The 20,300-nt window shown below is 33.1% G+C and overlaps 2 protein-coding genes across 3 annotated transcripts in view; one reads left to right on the top strand and one right to left on the bottom strand.

Annotated features, from left to right (window-relative positions):
- Positions 1–20,300, bottom strand: part of LOC114328120 (uncharacterized) — a 259,872-nt gene that overhangs the window by 142,691 nt on the left and 96,881 nt on the right. The gene's annotated exons all lie outside the window — the stretch shown is intronic.
- LOC126883083 (piggyBac transposable element-derived protein 3-like) lies at positions 9,714–11,050 on the top strand. The gene is made up of 2 exons (XM_050648312.1): positions 9,714–10,493; positions 10,587–11,050. Exons 1-2 carry the CDS (start codon positions 9,741–9,743, stop codon positions 10,875–10,877), a joined length of 1,044 nt encoding a protein of 347 aa, XP_050504269.1. The 5' UTR covers positions 9,714–9,740; the 3' UTR covers positions 10,878–11,050.

Raw genomic sequence — 20,300 nt, 5'->3', positions numbered from 1 at the left:
AGACTGGGGGATAAAAAAATTGAACCTATTAAATGAGCTCTGAAAGGCGTATGTGGCGCCCTCTGGGTAATACATCATTTTTGGTGGCGAATTTAGATTTCTTGTCCCAAAAAACCCCCGACTACCAAATTTCGTGTTATTATCCCATGCATCTTAGGAAATATTCAAGAATTAATAAAATAAAAGTTTAACTTTGACTGTATTTCGGATATTATCAATTTTCGTACTAAGGTAAGTTAGCAAATCGACCTATTTTACCCTTAGGAAACTAAGGTTAAGCTATGGCCCATTCTTTACCAAACACCCTGTACATCTGAAAGCCATCTATTCTCTTTTATTTTTCAAAGTCCATTGTCCAACTTTCACAGCCATATAGCAAGATAGAATACACATAACATCTGATCATTCGAATTCTGAGCTCCAGACTAAGGTCTGATCTTGTAAAAAATGTTTACATGTTCATGAGTGTTTCCCTTGCTTGTTCGATTCTGATAGGATTTCTTTTTTTTTTTTTTTTTACACTGGCTATTGTCATTTGCTCCCAAATATTTTATGGACGTTACCTGCTCTATTATTTTTCCCTTGGCATAAAAATGTACGTTTATTGGTGTCTTGGAGAATACTAAAATTTTTGTTTTGGAAACGTTTAAGTGTAAACCAAACATTTCGCTATGAAGAACTACCGCATTTATTATATTTTGTAGTTCTTGTGCGTTGTTTGCTATTAGGATGGTATCATCGGCGCACCTGATGTTGTCTATGCTGGTTCCGTTAATCTTGATTCCACCTTGGACCTCGCCTAATGCTTCTCTAATATAGACTCCGAATACAGATTAAATAATAGCGGTGATAAGGTGCAACCCTGTCGCACTCCTCGTCGGATTTGTATATCTTCGGATATTGTGTGCTTTATTTCAATTGTTGCTGTTTGTTGCGAATACAGTTCTGAGATAATTAGCAGGTCTTGCTCGTCAATTCCAGTTGTTCTTAGAATTCCGATCATCTTTTGATGGTTAACGCAGTCAAATGTTTTTCGATAATCAATAAAACACACATACACATGTACATTCATGTCTCTGCATCGTTGTATTAACACATTTGAAGCAGAAAGAGCTTCTCGTGATCCTAATCCGTTTCGAAACCCGAACTGAGTATCACTCATCTGGAACTTACCCTAGTTGAGCTGCCCCCCCCCCCACTTGCAAAAATTAAAAAACAAATAGCTCTGATTTATGAGCTATTTATGAGCTCTCATATTCCGCAACTTAAAAATTTTGAGCTCGTTCCACTGAGCAGGAATTTAATATTTTATTGGGGGGGCTGAGTCAGCCCCCCACTACTTAAAAATAGGAATATTGAATCGATTTTTGCGGCAGATTTACGAGCTATTTATGAGCTCTTGAAATGATATAGTTTCGATTTTTGAGCTCACCCCCAAACAACCCTTTAATTGATTTAACTTAAGAGAAAAATGCTGAGAAAACTTAAATATATCGTATTGCGGATATAATTCCTATAGCATATATACTCTAAGAATAAACTATTAAATCACGTGCATTTCGATTATTGAGCTACAACCCCTTCGCAAGAAAACTACCCCATCTTCCCGGCTTAAGAGAGAGTTGTACTTAAAATACATTAAATTAATTATCTGGCGACTACATATCATTTAATAATTTATGAGCTCCCAAATTACCCGCATTTAGATCAGTAAATTGCAATTTATTTTGTATAGTGCAGTCACTGAAGGTAAAAATCAACGATTACCTTCAATTTCGGTGAACCTTCATCAATTTTCACGAAAATTGGTCAGTTGTTAGAGGATACCTCAAGAAACAAAGGTGACATGGTGCCACCTTGCGCCTTTACCCTGAGGGTGGATACCGCCCCTTCTCGGCGGTGAAAAATATTTTATAAAAAATAACTGCACAAATCAATAAAATGACAAATTATAAGCAACATTTGGTATATAAAGTTATTAAAATAAGTCAATAATTTTTAAGTTATTAAAAATCAAAGATTTTAATTCTTCGTGAAAAAATGCATGTTTTGAAGCGGTTTTTCGAAAATCACTGAAAAAGTGTAAGTTTTTACAAAAAAGTTAATAGCAGTTTAATTCCTATAGCTTATATTCTAAGAATAAGCTTCTAAGAATATATTCTAAGAATATATTCTAAGAATAAGTGGGGGGGCTGACTCAGCCCCCCCACTAAAATATTAAATGCCTGCTCAGTGGAACGAGCTCAAAATTTTTAATTTGCGGAATATGAGAGCTCATAAATAGCTCATAAATCAGGGCTATTTGTTTTTTAATTTTTGCATGTGTGGGGGGGAAAGCTCAACACGGGTCTGGAACCCACACTTCTTGTAATATGGATTATTCTGAGAAAAGTTTTTAGGACATGAGACATCAAGCTTAATATTCGATAATCATCGCACTGTGAAGAATTGGATTTTTTCGGTAATGTTACGAATGTTGATTTTAGCCAGTCTGATGGTATTTTACCTGTGTCATATATCTTATTGAAGAGTGCCGTTATCAAGTCAAGGCTTTTACTTTCGTTGTCAGCAATTAATTTAAGTATTTCGACATTGATATTGTCTGGACCAGTGGCTTTTCCGTTTTTCTGAGTTTTTACTGCATGAATACTTTACTCTTCTTTGGTTATTTTTAGACCTTTTTCATTTAATTGATAATTTGTAGATGGTGTAGAACAAGGTCTATCGTCGTCAAACAGTGTTTGAATGTATACTTTGTTACAGTTACAAAGCCTCTACCAAAAATATATCCGTTCCCACCTCTATACGTCGGTAAGTTTTGTAAAGTTCGTTTTTGAAAGACCACTAATATCTGATTTTGTCTTCATTTTGCTGTCGTGACAAGCAGTGGTTTGTGAGTAGATCCATTGTACAAGGTAAAAATTATTTGATTTCTTTTTCCATCCCGGTAAAAAATTGTCACTTTAGTTTTCTAAATCCTAAACAATATTCTATTGTTTCAGGGTTTTCCGTTTGGAGGTTTGGTTTCCGTTTGGATTTTGGTTTTCCGTTTGGAGGTTTGGTTTTCGCTTTAATTTTGGTTTTCCGTTTTTGGAGTTTATAATTTGGATTTTGGTCGTATGGTTTTGGTTCCACTTTTGTTGGCTTTTCTGCATATTTTCCATACCTGGAAACTTTCCGTTTCTGCAAAGTAAATAGGCTTACTTTCTGGTTGGAGGCTGTCTGGAATGGTCTATGGTTAGACGTTTCCGAAAATCGAATGGTGCCCTTCTATCGGACGTGAATTTATGGGTCACGTTCCATTGAACTTCTCTCCATCACGATGTGGTGATCGCTGATGTAAATATCAGCCAGCTAAAGTCTTCAGGGAGACTTTATCCAGGATTTTCTATCGCTACTGGTCAAAAAGCGGTAAAATATACAGGGTGTCCCGAAAAGATTGGTCATAAATTATACCACACATTCTGGGGTCAAAAACAGTTCGATTGAACCTAACTTACCTTAGTACAAATGTGCTCATAAAAAAAGTTACAGCCCTTTGAAGTTACAAAAAAAATCGATTTTTTTTAATATATCGAAAACTATTAGAGATTTTTTATTGAAAATAGACATGTATCATTGTTATGGCAGGAACATCTTAAAACAAAATTATAATGAAATTTGTCCACCCCATAAAAATTTTATGGGGTTTTGTTCCCTTAAACCCTCCCAAACTTTTGTGTACGTTCCAATTAATTCATTATTGTGGTACAATTAGTTAAACACAACGTTTTTAAAACTTTTTTGCCTCTTAGTATTTTTTCTCTAATCGAGTTTTTATCGAGATGCGGCTTCTTTTTTAATATATTTACGTAAAAATTTTATGGGGGTTTTGTTCCTTTAAACCCCCCAAATGTTTGTGTACGTTCCAATGAAACTATGATTGTGGTACCATTAGTTAAACACAGTGTTTTTAAAACTTTTTGCCTCTTAGTCTTTTTTTGATAAGTCACCTTTTATCGAGATGTTGCTTCTTTTTCAAAATATACCTAAAAATGTAAATTATAAATAAATTTTCAGATTATTAACAGGTCTCTATGTATAATCGTAGGTACTTAACCATATACAAATATGTGGTGGATTCGACAAATACTCAAAATATCTCGATAAACGCTGGCTTATCGAAAAAGTACTAAGAGGCCAAAACGTTTTAAAAACATTGTGTTTAACTAAAGGTGCCACAATAATAATTTAATTGGAACGTACACAAAAGTTTGGGGGGGTTTAAAGGAGCAAAACCCCTATAAAATTTTTACGGGGTGCACAAATTTAACTTAAATTTTTTTTTAAATTAAGCTGCCACAAAAATGCCACATCTCCATTTTCAATAAAAAATATTTAAGAGTTTTCGATATATGAAAAAAAATCGATTTTTATTTTGTAACTTCAAAGGGCTGTAACTTTTTTTGTGTGCACTATTGTATATAGGTAAGTGAGGTTCAATCAACCAATTTTTGGCCCCAGAAACTGTGGTATAATTTATGACCAATCTTTTCGGGACACCCTGTATATCTCAAATATTTCGGTATGTTATTTTTTTGGGTTTATTTAAATTTCAATGAACAGTACAAACATAAAAACTGATAGGTTATTCTATTTTTAAACCATCAAATCTCACTAGGACTGTTTATTTTCAATTTTGTTTACCAACTATATGTATCACATTGTAACATTGTACCTATATTTTCTTTTGTAAATTGTACTATATTTGTGAAAATTGTAATAAATAATTTAGTAAAATTCGTTTTTGCTTATTACATATCTCTTTCCAGTTTCACTTCAAAGGGTAGTTGGTTTAGGATGAAACAACATAAATTTTATATTAGAAAAGTTTAGTTAATCTATATACATATTTGTTAATTTGCTGAAGAGTAAGACTGGCGCCCTCCATTTTAGTTTGTTCAGGATCTCTATCTGGTTTGATTGATCTAATTTCTGTTTTATTCTTCCAGCTCTCCTTCTTTCACGCCCAAATTATTTCAGAAATAAATATGTTTTCTGCCTCTGGAATCCGTGCTCTATTCGATTCTTCGTCCTTCCTTCTGCTCTATTCTATACTTTCTTCACTTTCTTTCAAATTGCATACTAACTTCGACTATCTTTCCTTTCCAATGCCGAGTTTAGCGTTGCATCTTTCCATCTCTTCAGTTTGTCTTCAGTGCCTATAATTATTTCGTTGTTACTATTTCTTAATATTGTTGCTTGTTTACTTCTACGTCTACATGTCATTTTTTTCACTTTTTTATGAACATTAAAGGTGTCGTATCTTTCCTGAAGTTGTTCGATTTCTAGACATTTTGCTGACATCCAATTTTCTTTAGCTTCTCTGCACTTTTTTTAATGATTTTATTAATTCGCTTGTATTCTACTGGGTTTGTTTTAACCTTTTAATAACCTATATTAACCTATGGGTCATAGTCATAAATGGAGAGCAACTCAAGACATTCAAGTAAAAGATAATTAGAAAAGTAATATGGTAGGTGCAAGAAGAAGATGGCACTTGGTGAAACAGAAGAAACTATGAAATTAATGAACTGGATGAAAACACGATAATGCACGATTTGTAAAAAGATAGAGACTGCCATGGCTGGGACATCTCCGGAGACAAGATGATATAAAAACAACAACAAAAATGTTACAATGGAAGAGGACAGGAAGACGAAAAAAAGGGAGACCCAGAACGAACTGATTGGATGACGATGGTAAAAGATGACGTGAAAATTTTACCGTAAGACAATGGAGAAGAAGAACACAAGAGGGTCTGAATGGAACGATATAACTAGATAGGTAAAGACCACCAAGGATTATGAGGCCAAAATAAGAAGGAGAAAAAAAACGATTTAAGATATTACCTTTAGAATGTTTATATGATATATGGTATATGGTATATGATGGTTTAGTTATTTGATTTGAAGTACATTAGAATTCAAATTCTAGAAATTTTGAATGATTTTAAGGAATATTTTTAGCGTATCACTCACTTGACTGACATGGTATGAGTTTGAACTGTTTTGAATTTTGTATTGTTTTTTGAGCAATGCAGTGAATGTATATCAATCTTAAGAAATTTTTCTGTGATGTCTTTTATCATATATGTCGATAAATATCTCAATATTATTCTCTTAATCATCTCCACTAGTTCTTGATTAGAGCATTGATGATCTCTACTACCCTGTTTTTAAACCAGGAGGAGTAAACTCAAAAGACAGATTTACACCCAATAATGTCACTAGAAAAATCACCAAATACATCTTCTTTTTTGGTTGATCATATCGGCCTTTGATGGTAATCCATAAATATTATATTATAGGTACTAATACGTCGCTACAGAGTTATAAAAACAACTGCTTTTATATAAAACAGACTAAAAATGTAAAAATTAAAGGAATAACGCAGAAAATACAAAAAATCGCTAATCTAACTTAATTAACCTATGAAATGCCAATCGCATCAAAATTTTATAAATGTCATTAGTGTCAAAATTTGATAACAGTTGAGTAAACTTGTCTTAGGTTGGACCAATTACAAACAAGCTTTACGACGCGGGAAATTTGAAATACTCCTCTTGGTTTAAAAACAGACTATAATACGTTGATAACAAATTGGAAAAAAGTTCTACAGTCATCCATGATTCACCCAGGGACCCCAGGGTTGTAGCGCTAAAGAGTTCTAAAAACAACTTCTTTTATATAAAAGCAAACTAAACTTGCCTGTCGTTGGACCAATTACAAACAAGCATTACGACGCAGTTAATTTAAATTACTCCTCCTGGTTTAAAAACAGAGTATAGTCCAGGGCGCATATGTTTTGAGATGGACGTTGAGAGGTGACTCAATTTTTTTTTGCAGAAATTGCTTGAAAATAACTCAAATAATAATATTTGAGTTATCCTCCCACTCAAAATGGTCCGGAACATTGTTTAAATAATCAAAATATCAAAATATGAAGGAAAAATTCTATTTTTTTTATTGGTTTTTTGATTATAACTTTAAAACTATTCATTTCTGAGAAAAGTTGTACTAACATAAAAGTTGCGTAATTAAATTTCCTACAATATAAAATTGGTTAAAAATTTAAAAAACAGTCAACCTTGTTGCTAAATAGCAATAATTGCGAAAAGAACCATACAAAAACAAGTATTCGCATTTTACGTTTTTCAACCATTTATGCTAAACTTAGAACCTTCATATTTTACCCAGAAAAACTTAATGATATAGTAAAATAACACTGTAAATTTCATTAAGATCGGTTTAATCACAGTCACCTAAAGCTTACTTTAGGTGGCTGTGGTTTAATAGATTTTGCAAAATAAATTTTACAATCCAGCTTTCGCAAAAAAATTCTTTTTTTTTAATGTTGCAGGACTGAAAATAAAGCAGATAGCAAGTTGAAATTTTTGCTTATAGAAGTGTACTGTACCTTTCATTTGCAATTTGAAAAATTAAAATCGATTAATTATCACGGCGTCAGGAAATTTTTTAAATATACATTAATTTTTGATGCTACGCGCAGGACAGCGGTGTTCGATTCACACAAGTTGATTTCCACCAAAATTTCTTCCAATCTTTATCTAATATATTATTTTCTTACTCTATATTTTGTTGTATTTTAATATTTTAATTCCACAAAAATCAAACTAATTTTATTATTGTTTGTGAAATATTGTTTAAACAATTGCATATATTTAAAAATAATAAACTTTTATTCTCTAAGTTAAAATATATGAACAAAGAAAGTGTTTGCTAAAAAAAATGTTATTTCAAAAAATAGAGTATGTGTTTTTATTTGGCAATAAACAAATTTATTTATTTATATCGAAATGTAATAAAAATTAAAATGTATCAATCATTATCAAATGTCATTCGAATGCCTAATCAGAGCAAACTATCCCTCTGTCCTGCGCGTAGCACCAATAATTAATGTTTATTTAAAAAAATTCCTGACGCCGTGGTAGTTAATCGATTTTAATTTTGCAAATTGCAAATGAAAGGTACAGTACACTGCCATATGCAAAAAAAAAATCTTTATTTTCAGTCCTGTAACATTTTGAAAAAATGAATTTTTTTTGCGAAAGCTGGATTGCAAAATTTATTTTGCAAAATCTATTTAACCGATCTTAATGAAATTTAAAGTATTGTTTTGCTGTATTATAAAGTTTTTATCCTTGAAATGTGAAGGTCCTTAGTGTAGCATAAATGGTTGAAAAACGTAAAATGCGAATACTTGTTTTTGTATGGTTTCTTCGAAATTATTGCTATTTTACAACAAGGGTGACTATTTTTTAAATGTTTAACCAATTCTATCACAAACCATACATACTCATAGACGTTTCACATAAATTGTCAAGGTCAAGACAGCAAATTAGTTACCATTCCAATCCAGAGATGTCGCTGTCAGTCAATTCTCTTGTCATATTTAACAACTGACAGTTGACAATTAAATTAATTTGTTATTTATTTTTATTTTACAGTTTGTGGCTTAATTATTTTATTATAGTGGTGTTACGTTTTTAATTAGATTATCTCAATTTAAATCAATTGTATTAACCTCCTCTCCGTTTTTATGAGTAGAATTTTTAGTTTACATTGATCATCCCGTGTTGTGTTTCTCCACATTTAACCCAGATATGCCCAACGTCCTACATATAGAACGCCTGAAGCAAGTCCGATCCTGTCTCATTCTTGCCCAGTAACTAAATGCTGAAAACAGGTAATCGATCTCTAGGAACCACCCGATGTAATAAAATATAAAACGACTATTTAGTTACACCATAATATTTGTGTAGTTAACATCAAAAATTGTGTAAATTTTAAAATGACGGAGTATGGTGTTTCGTTCGCAAAGTAAGCAAAATTTGTATTTTTAAAGCTATATAAATAATATTTTAATATGTGCATTTTAACGTAAAAAGAAGTATATTTAGCAATATAGGATCAACCGTAATGTACAACTATGTTATAATATATTTTTGAACCTCTTTTCCACAGCGTCCTACATGTAGGACGTTGGGCACATAACAGTACTACATATATAACTTTATTTTTGCGTAAATTACATGCTTTTATACAAAATATATCAATATTTTAGCATATGTCATGTATATTTACACTTCCAGGGGTTTTTCTTTAAATGATGCACTGGCTATGCTGGAGGAGGAGGAAGATATGATAGAGCACGTTGAGTCATTGACTATTTTTCCGCCCGAAAATGCCACGGATTCTCAAACTGATGAAGATTCTGGTAACGAAGACACGCTTACCATAAATAATCTACCTGCTAAACAGCTTCGAGCGCCTGCTGAAATAAATTTTCATAAATATAATACAAGGCAAAACATTTCCTCTAATTCCTCTAATTCCTCTAATCTAAAAGATGACAAAAATGCCCCATCAGTGGAAGAATATGAAACGCCATCAAAGAGAACAAAAACAATAAAGAGAAAAAAGATTTATAAATGGGAAACCGAAGATTGGGTGTATGATGGTGAAGAATTTAGTAACGATGAAGAAGAAATGCCTCTGCAAACCCCTTTAGATATGTTTTCTTTATTTTTTGATGACAAAATATTGGAACTAATAGTTGTCGAATCAAATCGATATGCAGGGCAACAAAACCATTGCCTGAAAATAGAAAAACATGAGATAAAAGCATTCATGGGAGTATTATTACTCAGTGGATATGTGCCAGTTTCGAGGCGGAGAATGTTCTGGGAAAACGAAAGAGACAGTCACAATGTACTGGTTTCTGAAGCTTTGTCAAGAAATAAATTTGAATATATTTTATCTCACTTTCACCTAACTGACAACCTCACTATAAATACATCCGACAAATTTGCTAAAGTTAGGCCATTGTTCGATCACCTCAATGCTGCATTTTTAAAATTTGGTAAATGTGAGGAAATGCACTGTGTTGACGAAGCCATGGTACCATATTACGGCCGCCATGGCTGCAAACAATTTATTCACAATAAGCCAATTCGCTATGGCTACAAACTTTGGGTAGGAGCAAGTAGATTAGGCTACGTAAATTGGATGGAACCTTACCAAGGTGCTACCACAAATATTAGCGAAAAGTATATTGATTATGGAGTAGGGCCATCTGTTGTTTTGGAGTATGCTGACGTTTTAAGTACTAGGTGGCCTAATAAACGGATGCACCTATTTTTTGATAATTTCTTTTCCACGTTATCTTTGTTAGAATTGCTATCGGAGAAAAATTTTAACGCTACCGGAACAATACGTGAAAATCGCATATCTAATGGGCCACTGACAAACTCAAAAGAAATAAAAAAGGAAGCTCGAGGCGTTTTCGATTTCAAAAAAACAGAAAACCAGAACATTATTGTCGTGAAGTGGCATGACAACAGCATTGTCACCCTGTGCTCAAATGCAGTAGGCGTAAACCTTCTGCATAGGGTGAAAAGATTTTCACGAAAAGAACGGACAAATATTCAGGTAAGTTATAGTTTTTTAGATTATTATTACAAAAGCATTTATTTTTTATTTTCAACAACATGCTTAGTTTCATGACATTTTATAATATTTTAGGTGTCGCAGCCACATCTGATAAACTTGTACAATGCAAACATGGGCGGAGTAGACAGATGTGACCAAAATTTGAGTCTTTATAGAATTTCACTGAGGAGCAAGAAATGGTATTTCCCGCTAGTGGCACACTGTATTGATGTAGCTCTGCAAAATGCTTGGCAGTTGCATAGACAAAGAGGTGGGGACCTTGACCAGTTAAGGTTCCGAAGACGAGTAGCCACTACGCTATTATTACAAAATAAAAAAAAGAAACACATTCTAAAGGTAATAAGTCATCTACCGAAGGTTTAGACATTAGGTTTGATCGTATGGATCATTTGGTAATTACTCAAAATAAGCAAACACGCTGTGCACATTGCCATGAAAAAACAACCACCAGATGTTCAAAATGCGACCATGGTTCAAAACCACGTCAAATGTTTTTTGGTATACCATACAAAAAGTGTATAGTTAATGTAGGTACCCTTAAGTGCCCATCGTCCTACATATAGGACACCCAAAATTTTGTATATTTATCAAAAAAATAAATTTTATTTTCGTCTAATATATTTTAGTTTACCCTAAATTAAACAATTATAAGAAAAAAAATAATTAAAATCACAAGTAGACATAATGGGCATATCTGGGTTAAAAAAACAATATAATAGATCCTGAAACAGTTTATTCCAATAGACAAGTATGTCATCAACATTTCGGGCCTATATATTTTTGGAAGTTTGTAAAAGATTATAAGGTATTTATCTAAACAATCATCCTACAAGATTCTTTCAAAAATTTTCATTCAACTCAATATTACTATTACATCAGTGCTTTCACGTAACACATGGCAGTAGTATTTAGCATTTTGAAAACAAATTGGAATATTTGAAGTTTTCAGTAAAACATTGAATTGTCTTTCTGTTGTTTTAATTTCCTGCGAAATTTCATCAAAAATCCCGCAAAATTTATAATTTGAAATTCCCATGTAACTAAAATTTGTCAATTTAGTTCCCATTCCAATCAAGAGATGGCGTTAATTCGATCCAAAAGATTAACATGGTCGTGAAACGTCTATGAGTATGTATGGTTTGTGAATTCTATATTGTAGGAAATTTAATTACGCAACTTTTATGTCAGCACAACTTTTCTCGGGAATGAATACTTTTAAAGTTATAATCAAAAAACGAAGAAAAAAATCGAATTTTCCCTTCATTTTTTGACATTTTAATTATTTAAACAATGTTCCGGACCTTTTTGAGAGGGAGGATAACTCAAATATTATTATTTGAGTTATTTTCAAGCAATTTCTGCAAAAAAATTTGAGTCACCTATCAACGTCCAAATGTACTAATATTTTTACAGATGCGCCCTTGTCTAGTATAGTACTTGATCAGAGCATTGTTTTGTTTTTCTTAGTACCTATTATTTGCACTAAAATGTCTTTTAGTTTCGTTAGTATTATTGTTTTGGATTTGATTGATAATGCAAGTTTCATTCAGGATTCCCAAGAACTCAAACAGAAATAAATTAACATGATATAAAATTTTACTAAACTAAACGTAAAATGCAACAAAATCAATGCCATTGGCTATTCTTGGCCAATAACTTTATCACGCTTGTACAGACCACACGGGAGAAGAATCCTTACTAAAAAAACGAAGAGGATACTTTATGTATTTACTCGTTTGACCATATACGTGATTTCACGTTACCTTTGAGAAGAAATATCTTTATCGACCGTGAAAATACAAAAAGTAAAGCAGAAGCTGATTTCTTGACAAATACGACTCCGTAAATATTTCTTTAAATACAGATTTATTAGCCGACAGTACAGATTTATATACGAGGAGAAGAAAATTCTGAAAACGACTAATTATCTCTTAAATGGATGGTCCAAATTAAACATAAACATTTCAAATTTCATATTTTGCAATATGAAATTTGAAATTTGATGTTTGTAGCGTTGTCAAATGTACCTACTATTTTTCCGATATCATTAGTCCCTTCTGTTTTCACCGGTTCATACCAGTTCAACCGTATTGGGACCGTGCAAGTTCGGCAAAGCGACACCTGGTTTCTACGCTCAGCAACATTTTTCGCACTTTTAATTATATTGGCCAATTATATTAGTCCTGGTTACTGAATAATTGTCAAGGCCATAGTCCAATGTATGTGTGTGTGTTTTGTGTTTTATTGGCACTGGTTTTCACAACCAACTGGCCAGTCAATTTCATAATGATTTTTTAGACATATAACTTATCACTAACTCAGGGGAGTAATGTGTAGTGTATGTGTTGAGTAAGTGTCTTGTTACTTTGCAAAGTCGACGTCATTGTCTTTGCAAAGAGACGCTAATTGTATCCGAACGTCTGCGGTCCTTCCGGTGAGTACCGATCCCACAAGGACAGGCCATAGTCCAAAAAAATAATAATAAGAAAAAATAAGATTAAGGTTATGTTATTAAAACGTAAACAATTTTATGTAATAAATAAAATTAGTTATTAAAATGCAGTACTGCAAGCAAAATACAATTAATTAAATTTACCTTTATATAATAATTGCATATCATATCAATATTGTGGAGCAATATATAATTTTTCTTCTTCAATGACAGTAGGTATGATATATACGTCAATTTGACAATTTCAATTGACAATATGAATTATTTAAGAAAGTTGCAATATTTCTCCGCTATTCGCGCACGATCGTTTCTCGTATCCCCTCCAAGTACTTGCACACCGCGAATACAATATTTTGGAATTTATATAGCCAGGAACATTTTAAAAAGATTAAACAAAAAAAAAGCAGAAACGCATAATCGTCCCAATATTTTTTTTAATTCAAACTATGTACAACAACTAAATTTAAACATAATAGTTATTAACCGTTTACTGCATTGCTAAATTAATGTCTACCTAATCAAGTGTTCAAAATGTCCTCCGTTGTTAATTTGATAGTATCTTAAACGATGGTAGAATGTGTCTATTACATTTCTCCTTGTTTCTCTATAAATTAATATGAATTAATTGATACTTCTTTGCCTGAGCTCTGAGCTGGTTTAATTTTATAAATTCACTTTTCAAGTGTCCCCAATAAATATAATCTTTAGGATTAAAATACGGCCAACGAGGAGTTCACTCAATACTAAATAATCTACAAATCTATCGTCCGGGAATCATCTGATCTAAATAAAGCCTAACATTTACCATTTACACCAAAATGAGCTGGAGCTCCGTCCTGCTGAAACTATATCTCATTAAAATTGTCACCAAACTTGTTTCTCAGGGTGGGTGCAATTTCATTTTTAAGTAATACTTCATAATTATCGCTTCTATAAAAAACGGCCCAACTAACTAAGTAGCCACTATAGCCAACCATACATTTAGTTTTTGTGGTCTTTGACTATGGTTTTCACGTATACAGTGTGGGTTTACCTCACTCCATTACCTTAAGGCGGGTCCACATCAATAAAAATTTGTGTATGTGTTGTATTTTAAAATACAGAAAAAATATTTGTGGGACACATTTAAATCTGGTGAAGTATTTTTACCACGTAAATATTTAGTTCGTGTGTTGTACCGCACTTAGCGACAAGTGGATAATAAAGTCCACACTAACATCGCCGTGCGGCGCAAATTTCTTTTAAGTCGACTGAAAAACCGACAGCACGACGGATAGCGTGCGTTGTTCGTCACGAAAATATTTTTGCGTTTTTCTATGCGGCGCACAGTTCACATCAATAAAAGTTCAGCGCACACCAGCAAATTTGCGTCAAATACAACGCACAACATAAATTTTTATTGATGTGGATCTGCCTAAATTTTTCGGAAAAATAGGTCCACAATAGACGCCATATTCATAGCCAGACAAATTGCTGAGAAAGCACTGGAATATAATAAACCTGCATTTATGTGCTTTATAGATTCGACTAAAGCCTTCGATTGTGCAAGATTAGAAGATGTACTAAGATTGCTAAAGGAGAAAAATCAGCCCAACAAGATGATAAGGATAATTAAAGACATAAATACGAAGAACAAAACCAGAACAAAAGTCTAGAATGAACTTACATCGGAAGTAGAAATCAACTCAGGAATCAGACAAGGGGATAGCTTGAGCCCATTGCTGTTTAATTTAGTAATGGACAAAATCATAGAAAATATTAAAAGTACTGGAAAAGGATATAAGATGGCAGAAAAACAAATAAAAATCCTCGGACGACGCAATCTTAATCTCCGATAACGAGGATAACTTACAGCGAATCGCACAAACTTTCAATACAGTGGCGAAGAACTACAGCATGAAAATAGCAACAGCTAAGACAAAATCCCTGGTAGTGTCAAGGGAACCCATAAGATGCAAATTAGAAATTAACAACGAACTAACTGAACAAGTCTCGAGATTCCAATATCTGGGAGTCGAAATATGTAGTTATGGAGAGGTTAAAGAGAGCGTCCGAAAGCAAGCAAATAAAGCCAATTACGTGTCAGGATATCTGAGGGATGTCATCTGGAGAAATAAAGATATGATGCTAGAAGGGAAAGTACGCATATATAAATCATGTGTAAGACCGATCATGACGTACGCGATAAAAACAAGATGTGACACAGTAGAAACCAAGAGGATACTGAGAACTTCAGAAATGAGAACGTTGAGGTTAATAACTGGGAAAACACTGAGAGAAAGAATACCAAACGACAGAATAAGAGATCTCTGTAACATACAAGATATAGTACGGTGGGAAAGACAGAGAAGATGAGAGTGGAATCAGCATGTGACGAGAATGGACAGCGAGAGAATAGCCCGTATAGCCAGAGATTCGAAGCCAACAGGCAAGAGACCAATAGGAAGGCCCTTTAAAAGATGGCGATATAACTGGCAGTCAAAATCACAGCTACGAATACAAGCTCAAAATCAGTTAAAAACAGGCCAAGAGACCTAATATAAGAAGAAGAAAAAGAAGAAGAAGAAGAAGAAGAAGAAGAAGAAGATGATGATGATGAAGATCTGCCTTTAAATTTTGAGCATTTTCGGCTTACAAAGCTTTTCAGAACTATACTACAATAAAATATCTCTTATGCGGTACTAATTTTAAATTTAATAAAATTTAACTTACGTCAAAGGTACCATTAAAAAGAAGATCCCATTTTTTTAATTGAAAAAATATTTCTTAAGTAGTTTTAAAACTTGGTCGGAGGTTGAAATGTTTTATTTTAATATTAAAACAATTAAAAAAAAAACTTAAAAAAACATCCAGAACAGCACAAAAAGTTTTTTTGTAAAAGTGGTCGAAAATTTTGTTACGTATAAAGAAAGGCTTTCGAATGCACTTTGAAAAATTGAAATTGGTCATCTAGGAGAGCCTAGAGAATTTTTTAAATTTATGGTGGCGGGGAAGCCCCTCCGCGCGCCAAGCAAAGCGCGTTGATGCTACCACCACCACCATATTTTAAAAAATTCCCCGGGCTCTCCTAGATGTCCGATTTCAATTTTTCAAAGTGCATTTGGAAGCTTGAGCCTTTTTTATGTGTTAAAAAATTTCGAGTTATTAAAGTGTTTATTTTAGGACCATAATTTTAATGAATTTTCGCTCACGTTTCAGTCGTATTATAAAGTTTTTCTACGTAGAACATGAAGGCTGTCTAAGGGGTCGAAAAAATTTAAAGCAAAAACTACATTTTTTGCATTCTTTTCCCAATTATTGCTCTTTAAAAAAAATAAACATTAAATTTTCAATTTATAGCCAGTCAAATATTATGTAAAATTGAAAAACGAAACTTTAATCTAATATAATTTTTGTTGGATCTCCTCGAGTTATAGGAGAAAATATGGAAGAAAAAGCAAACATTTTCGATTTTTTTTTAAATGTTGTCAAATAAAAAATTAAGCACAAGGTTTGCGACTGGCGCATGTTAGTATGTTCTTTAACGGCAAAATAAGGCAAAACCTCTAAATTTTAAAGAACCGCTTGGATTGTCACGAAATTTGGTATACACATAGCTAACAAGTCAAAGAAAAAAAAGTGATATCGTGCCGATGTGTGCTTTTGCCCTTGGAGTGAGTTTCACCTCTTCTCGGGGGTGAAAAAATATACGTCCAAAATAAGTCCGGAATTCGATAAACTGACTAATTCTAAGAAACTTTTGCTCTAAAGAGTTTTTTCATCAAGTCAATACTTTTCGAGTTATTTGAGAGTGAATATGTTCATTTTTCAACAAAGTAACCACGGTTTTAAGCGGTTTTCCGCAAATAACTCAAAAAGTAAGTATTTTGTCTAAAAAATATTCTTAGCGAAAAAATATAGCCTGTGAAAAAGTGAAAAAAATGGTGTATGCGTAAAGTCTCTAGACCTAATACCTAGTAGAAGCAGAGTTCTAGCTAAAAAAAATTAGGTTCATATTCGCCAAATTAGAAATCGAATATTTAAACGTGAAATAACCAAAAAATGAAACACTCATTGGTGGAAAACTCATTACAACTTTTTTAAAGTGTTTAAAAAACCTTATTTTTGTTTTATAAAAAATTTCTAGTATCAAAAGTAAACAAGTTACGCTCAAAATAAAGTTGGTCCATTTTTTTTGGAAAAAAATTTGTAAAAATCACTCCCTAATTAGCATCTCAAATGAACTTATTCGTTACCAATTCACGAGATGCTTTACTGGTGTATGTATTGTTTTTATGATCTGTAAGTTTCATCGCCTTCATCGGTTCCTATTTTTGAACGGACTGTAGTTTAATTTAATTTTTTTTTCCGTGGCTTTAAGTTCAACTGAAGCTGAATATATTGGCATAACTGAGGCAGCAAAAGAATCGTTATATTTATATTATATATTTATATTATATCGTTATATTTATATTAACCTGTTTATGTAGAGAAATATTTGAAAACAATGTGAATTGTAAGTTTTTGTTTGAAGGTTTTCCGATGGTTATATTTAATGATAATCAAAGTGCCATAAAGTTATCGGAAAATCAAGTATACCATAAGAGAACTAAATATATTCATGTCAAGTATCATTTTATTCGTGAAAAAGTAGCTAACAATGATATTAAATTAAAACATATGTCGACGAATGAAATGGTGGCTGATATGTTGACCAAGTCGTTGAATTCAAAGAAATTGCAGTTAATTTGCCAGCATTTAAATTTAGAATAATGTTTGTTTTGTTACGGTCTAATGTTTATCTTATCTACTTTTCATATTGAGGGAGAGTGTTAGAATATACAATATAAAAAGTAGCTATTGCTCTATGGTTGCCACTTTATGTATTTGACAGTATTGATAATTGAAGTAATGTCAATGTCAAGAAAATATAATGTCAGTAATACAAGTTATGTTCAAGTAAAATGTTTTCCTATTGTCATGTAATTAAGAATAAATTCTTAATCGTTGATGGTCATTTAGTTAGCTCACCTAACTCATTTTATAACAGGTTACGGGCCCAATTCACGTGAACTGTGAACAGGTGAAAAAATATGGCGACCAGAAATAACGATTATAAAATTCAAGTCGATAAACTTGAGGGTCCTGAAGACTGGGCAAAATGGAAATGGCACGTTTCGATGTTATTACGAGCGTATGCACTTGAAGACATTGTGAACGGTACGTGTAAGTGTCCCGAGGTTGCTGGAAATTCAACTTCATTGGAAGTAGAGAAGCATCAACAATGGTTAAAAGACGATGCAAAAGCGGCAAGTTTGTTAGCAGGTACGCTAGGAAAAACTGTCGCCGAGCTGGTGTTGACATGTGCTCATGCTAGTGAAATATGGGACAAATTACGTGCGCGATTTGAACGTAGCAGTACGCAACGGTTAAACATGTTAATTGAAGCCTTTTTTAGAGTCCAGCGTGATGAAAAAGAAGATATTAGCACACATGTTGCGAAGTTGCAGAAACTGTTTGTAGATTTGAATGATGAATTGCTGAAGCATGATGAAAATGTTTTATCCGAAAGAATGTTAAATGGTCGGATCTTATCAACTTTGGGTAAGGACTTTGATAATTTCAAAGATTTGTGGGACACGATACCATCGAAGAATCAAACTTTGAATTTATTGATTGAGAAATTGTGTGCCATTGAATTACGTGACCAAAGTACCACAGAATCTTTTGCGTTTGTTGCACGCAATAGCCCGACAGAAAAATACAAACAGAGCCAAAGTACAGCTACTACAAAGTCAAAGAAAAATGTACATCGTGCAAAAGAAAAATTTTCTTGTCACAGATGCAAGAAATTAGGCCATTGGGCGAGAGAGTGTCCATTAAAAAAATCTGCTGAGAATTTAGACAAGAATAAAAGTAATGATACTGCCTTTTTGTCTGTAAGTGCCTCATCTAACAATTATTGTGTTGAAGCTGGGAAATGGTATTGTGACAGTGGAGCCACAAATCATATCACTACAGATAAGCAATATTTCTCATCTTATACAGAGTTTGCTGAACCCGAAAAGATATCACTTGGTAAGAAGGATGTATGTATGCTAGCCTGTGGACAAGGAACGGTGAAAATTCAAACGCGTCTGAATAATAAATGGAAAGATGCTGAACTGAAGAATGTTTTTTATGTTCCTGAAGCAGGCGCTCATTTGTTTTCTGTGAAAGCTGCTGCACAAAGAGGGTTCGTTACAGTACTCGACGATAAAGGTGTAAATATACATGATAAAAATACTCTTGAATCTGTAATGACTGGGTACTTCAGTAATGGCCTGTATGCACTTGATATACGTGTTATGAAACCGACCAATCCCATTCAAGCGAACTTAGTAGAGTCAACAGATATGTTACAAGTGTATCATGAAAGATTTGGTCATCAGCATAAGCAACACGTAAAGAAAGTCTTGAAGAAAATGAATATAGACATTGATGGGTGCAAAGAAAGCTTTTGCGATGGATGTGCAATTGGAAAAATGCATAGATTGCCATTTAAAACTAGAATCAATCGGCCACAAGTCACTGGTGAGCAGATCCATGCAGATGTGAATGGACCCATGTCTATAGAATCACTGGGAAAAGCACGTTATTACGTATGTTTTAAAGATGACTTTAGTAAGTTTCGAAAAGTTTTCTTTATGAAACACAAAAGTGAGGTATGTACCTTCTTAGAAAAATTTTTAAATGAAGCAAAAACAAATGGCCATGTAGTAAAGCAACTGAGATGTGATGGAGGGAGAGAGTTTGACAATAGAAAGGTATCTGAACTTCTTGCGAGTAGAGGTATAGAGTATTTTATCACTCCACCCTATACACCTCAGCAGAATGGTGTTGCTGAAAGATAAAACCGTACCATTGTAGAGTGTGCTCGTTCCATGTTAAACCCATGCAAGTTATCCAAAGCATTGTGGGCAGAAGCATGTAATACTGCAGTGTATCTTCTGAATCGCACAGGAAAGTCATCAATTGAGAATAAAAGTCCCTATGAATTGTGGTATGGAAAGCCAGTTGGGAGTTTGAAACATTTAAGAATATTTGGCACTGAATGTTATGTTCACGTAAACAAAAATTTTCGCAGTAAATTTGATGACAAGGCGATACATGGTTATTTAGTTGGTTACGTGAATGACAGGGATGGTTTTAGAATATGGATTCCATCTGAAAGAAGAATCGTATCGAGCCACGACGTACGATTTAAACCTGAGGTTACATGTAATTTGCGAATTTTTGAGGTTAAAGCCGAATCAGTGAACCAGAATCAGTCGGAATGTTTTGGTGTACATGAAAACTCCGAAGAAGTGAAAACT

The sequence above is a fragment of the Diabrotica virgifera genome, chromosome 4 (assembly GCF_917563875.1).
Source record: "Diabrotica virgifera virgifera chromosome 4, PGI_DIABVI_V3a".
Taxonomy (NCBI): Eukaryota; Metazoa; Arthropoda; class Insecta; order Coleoptera; family Chrysomelidae; genus Diabrotica; species Diabrotica virgifera.
Note: the sequence above shows the minus strand (reverse complement) of the source record. Positions and strands in the feature narration are given on the sequence as shown.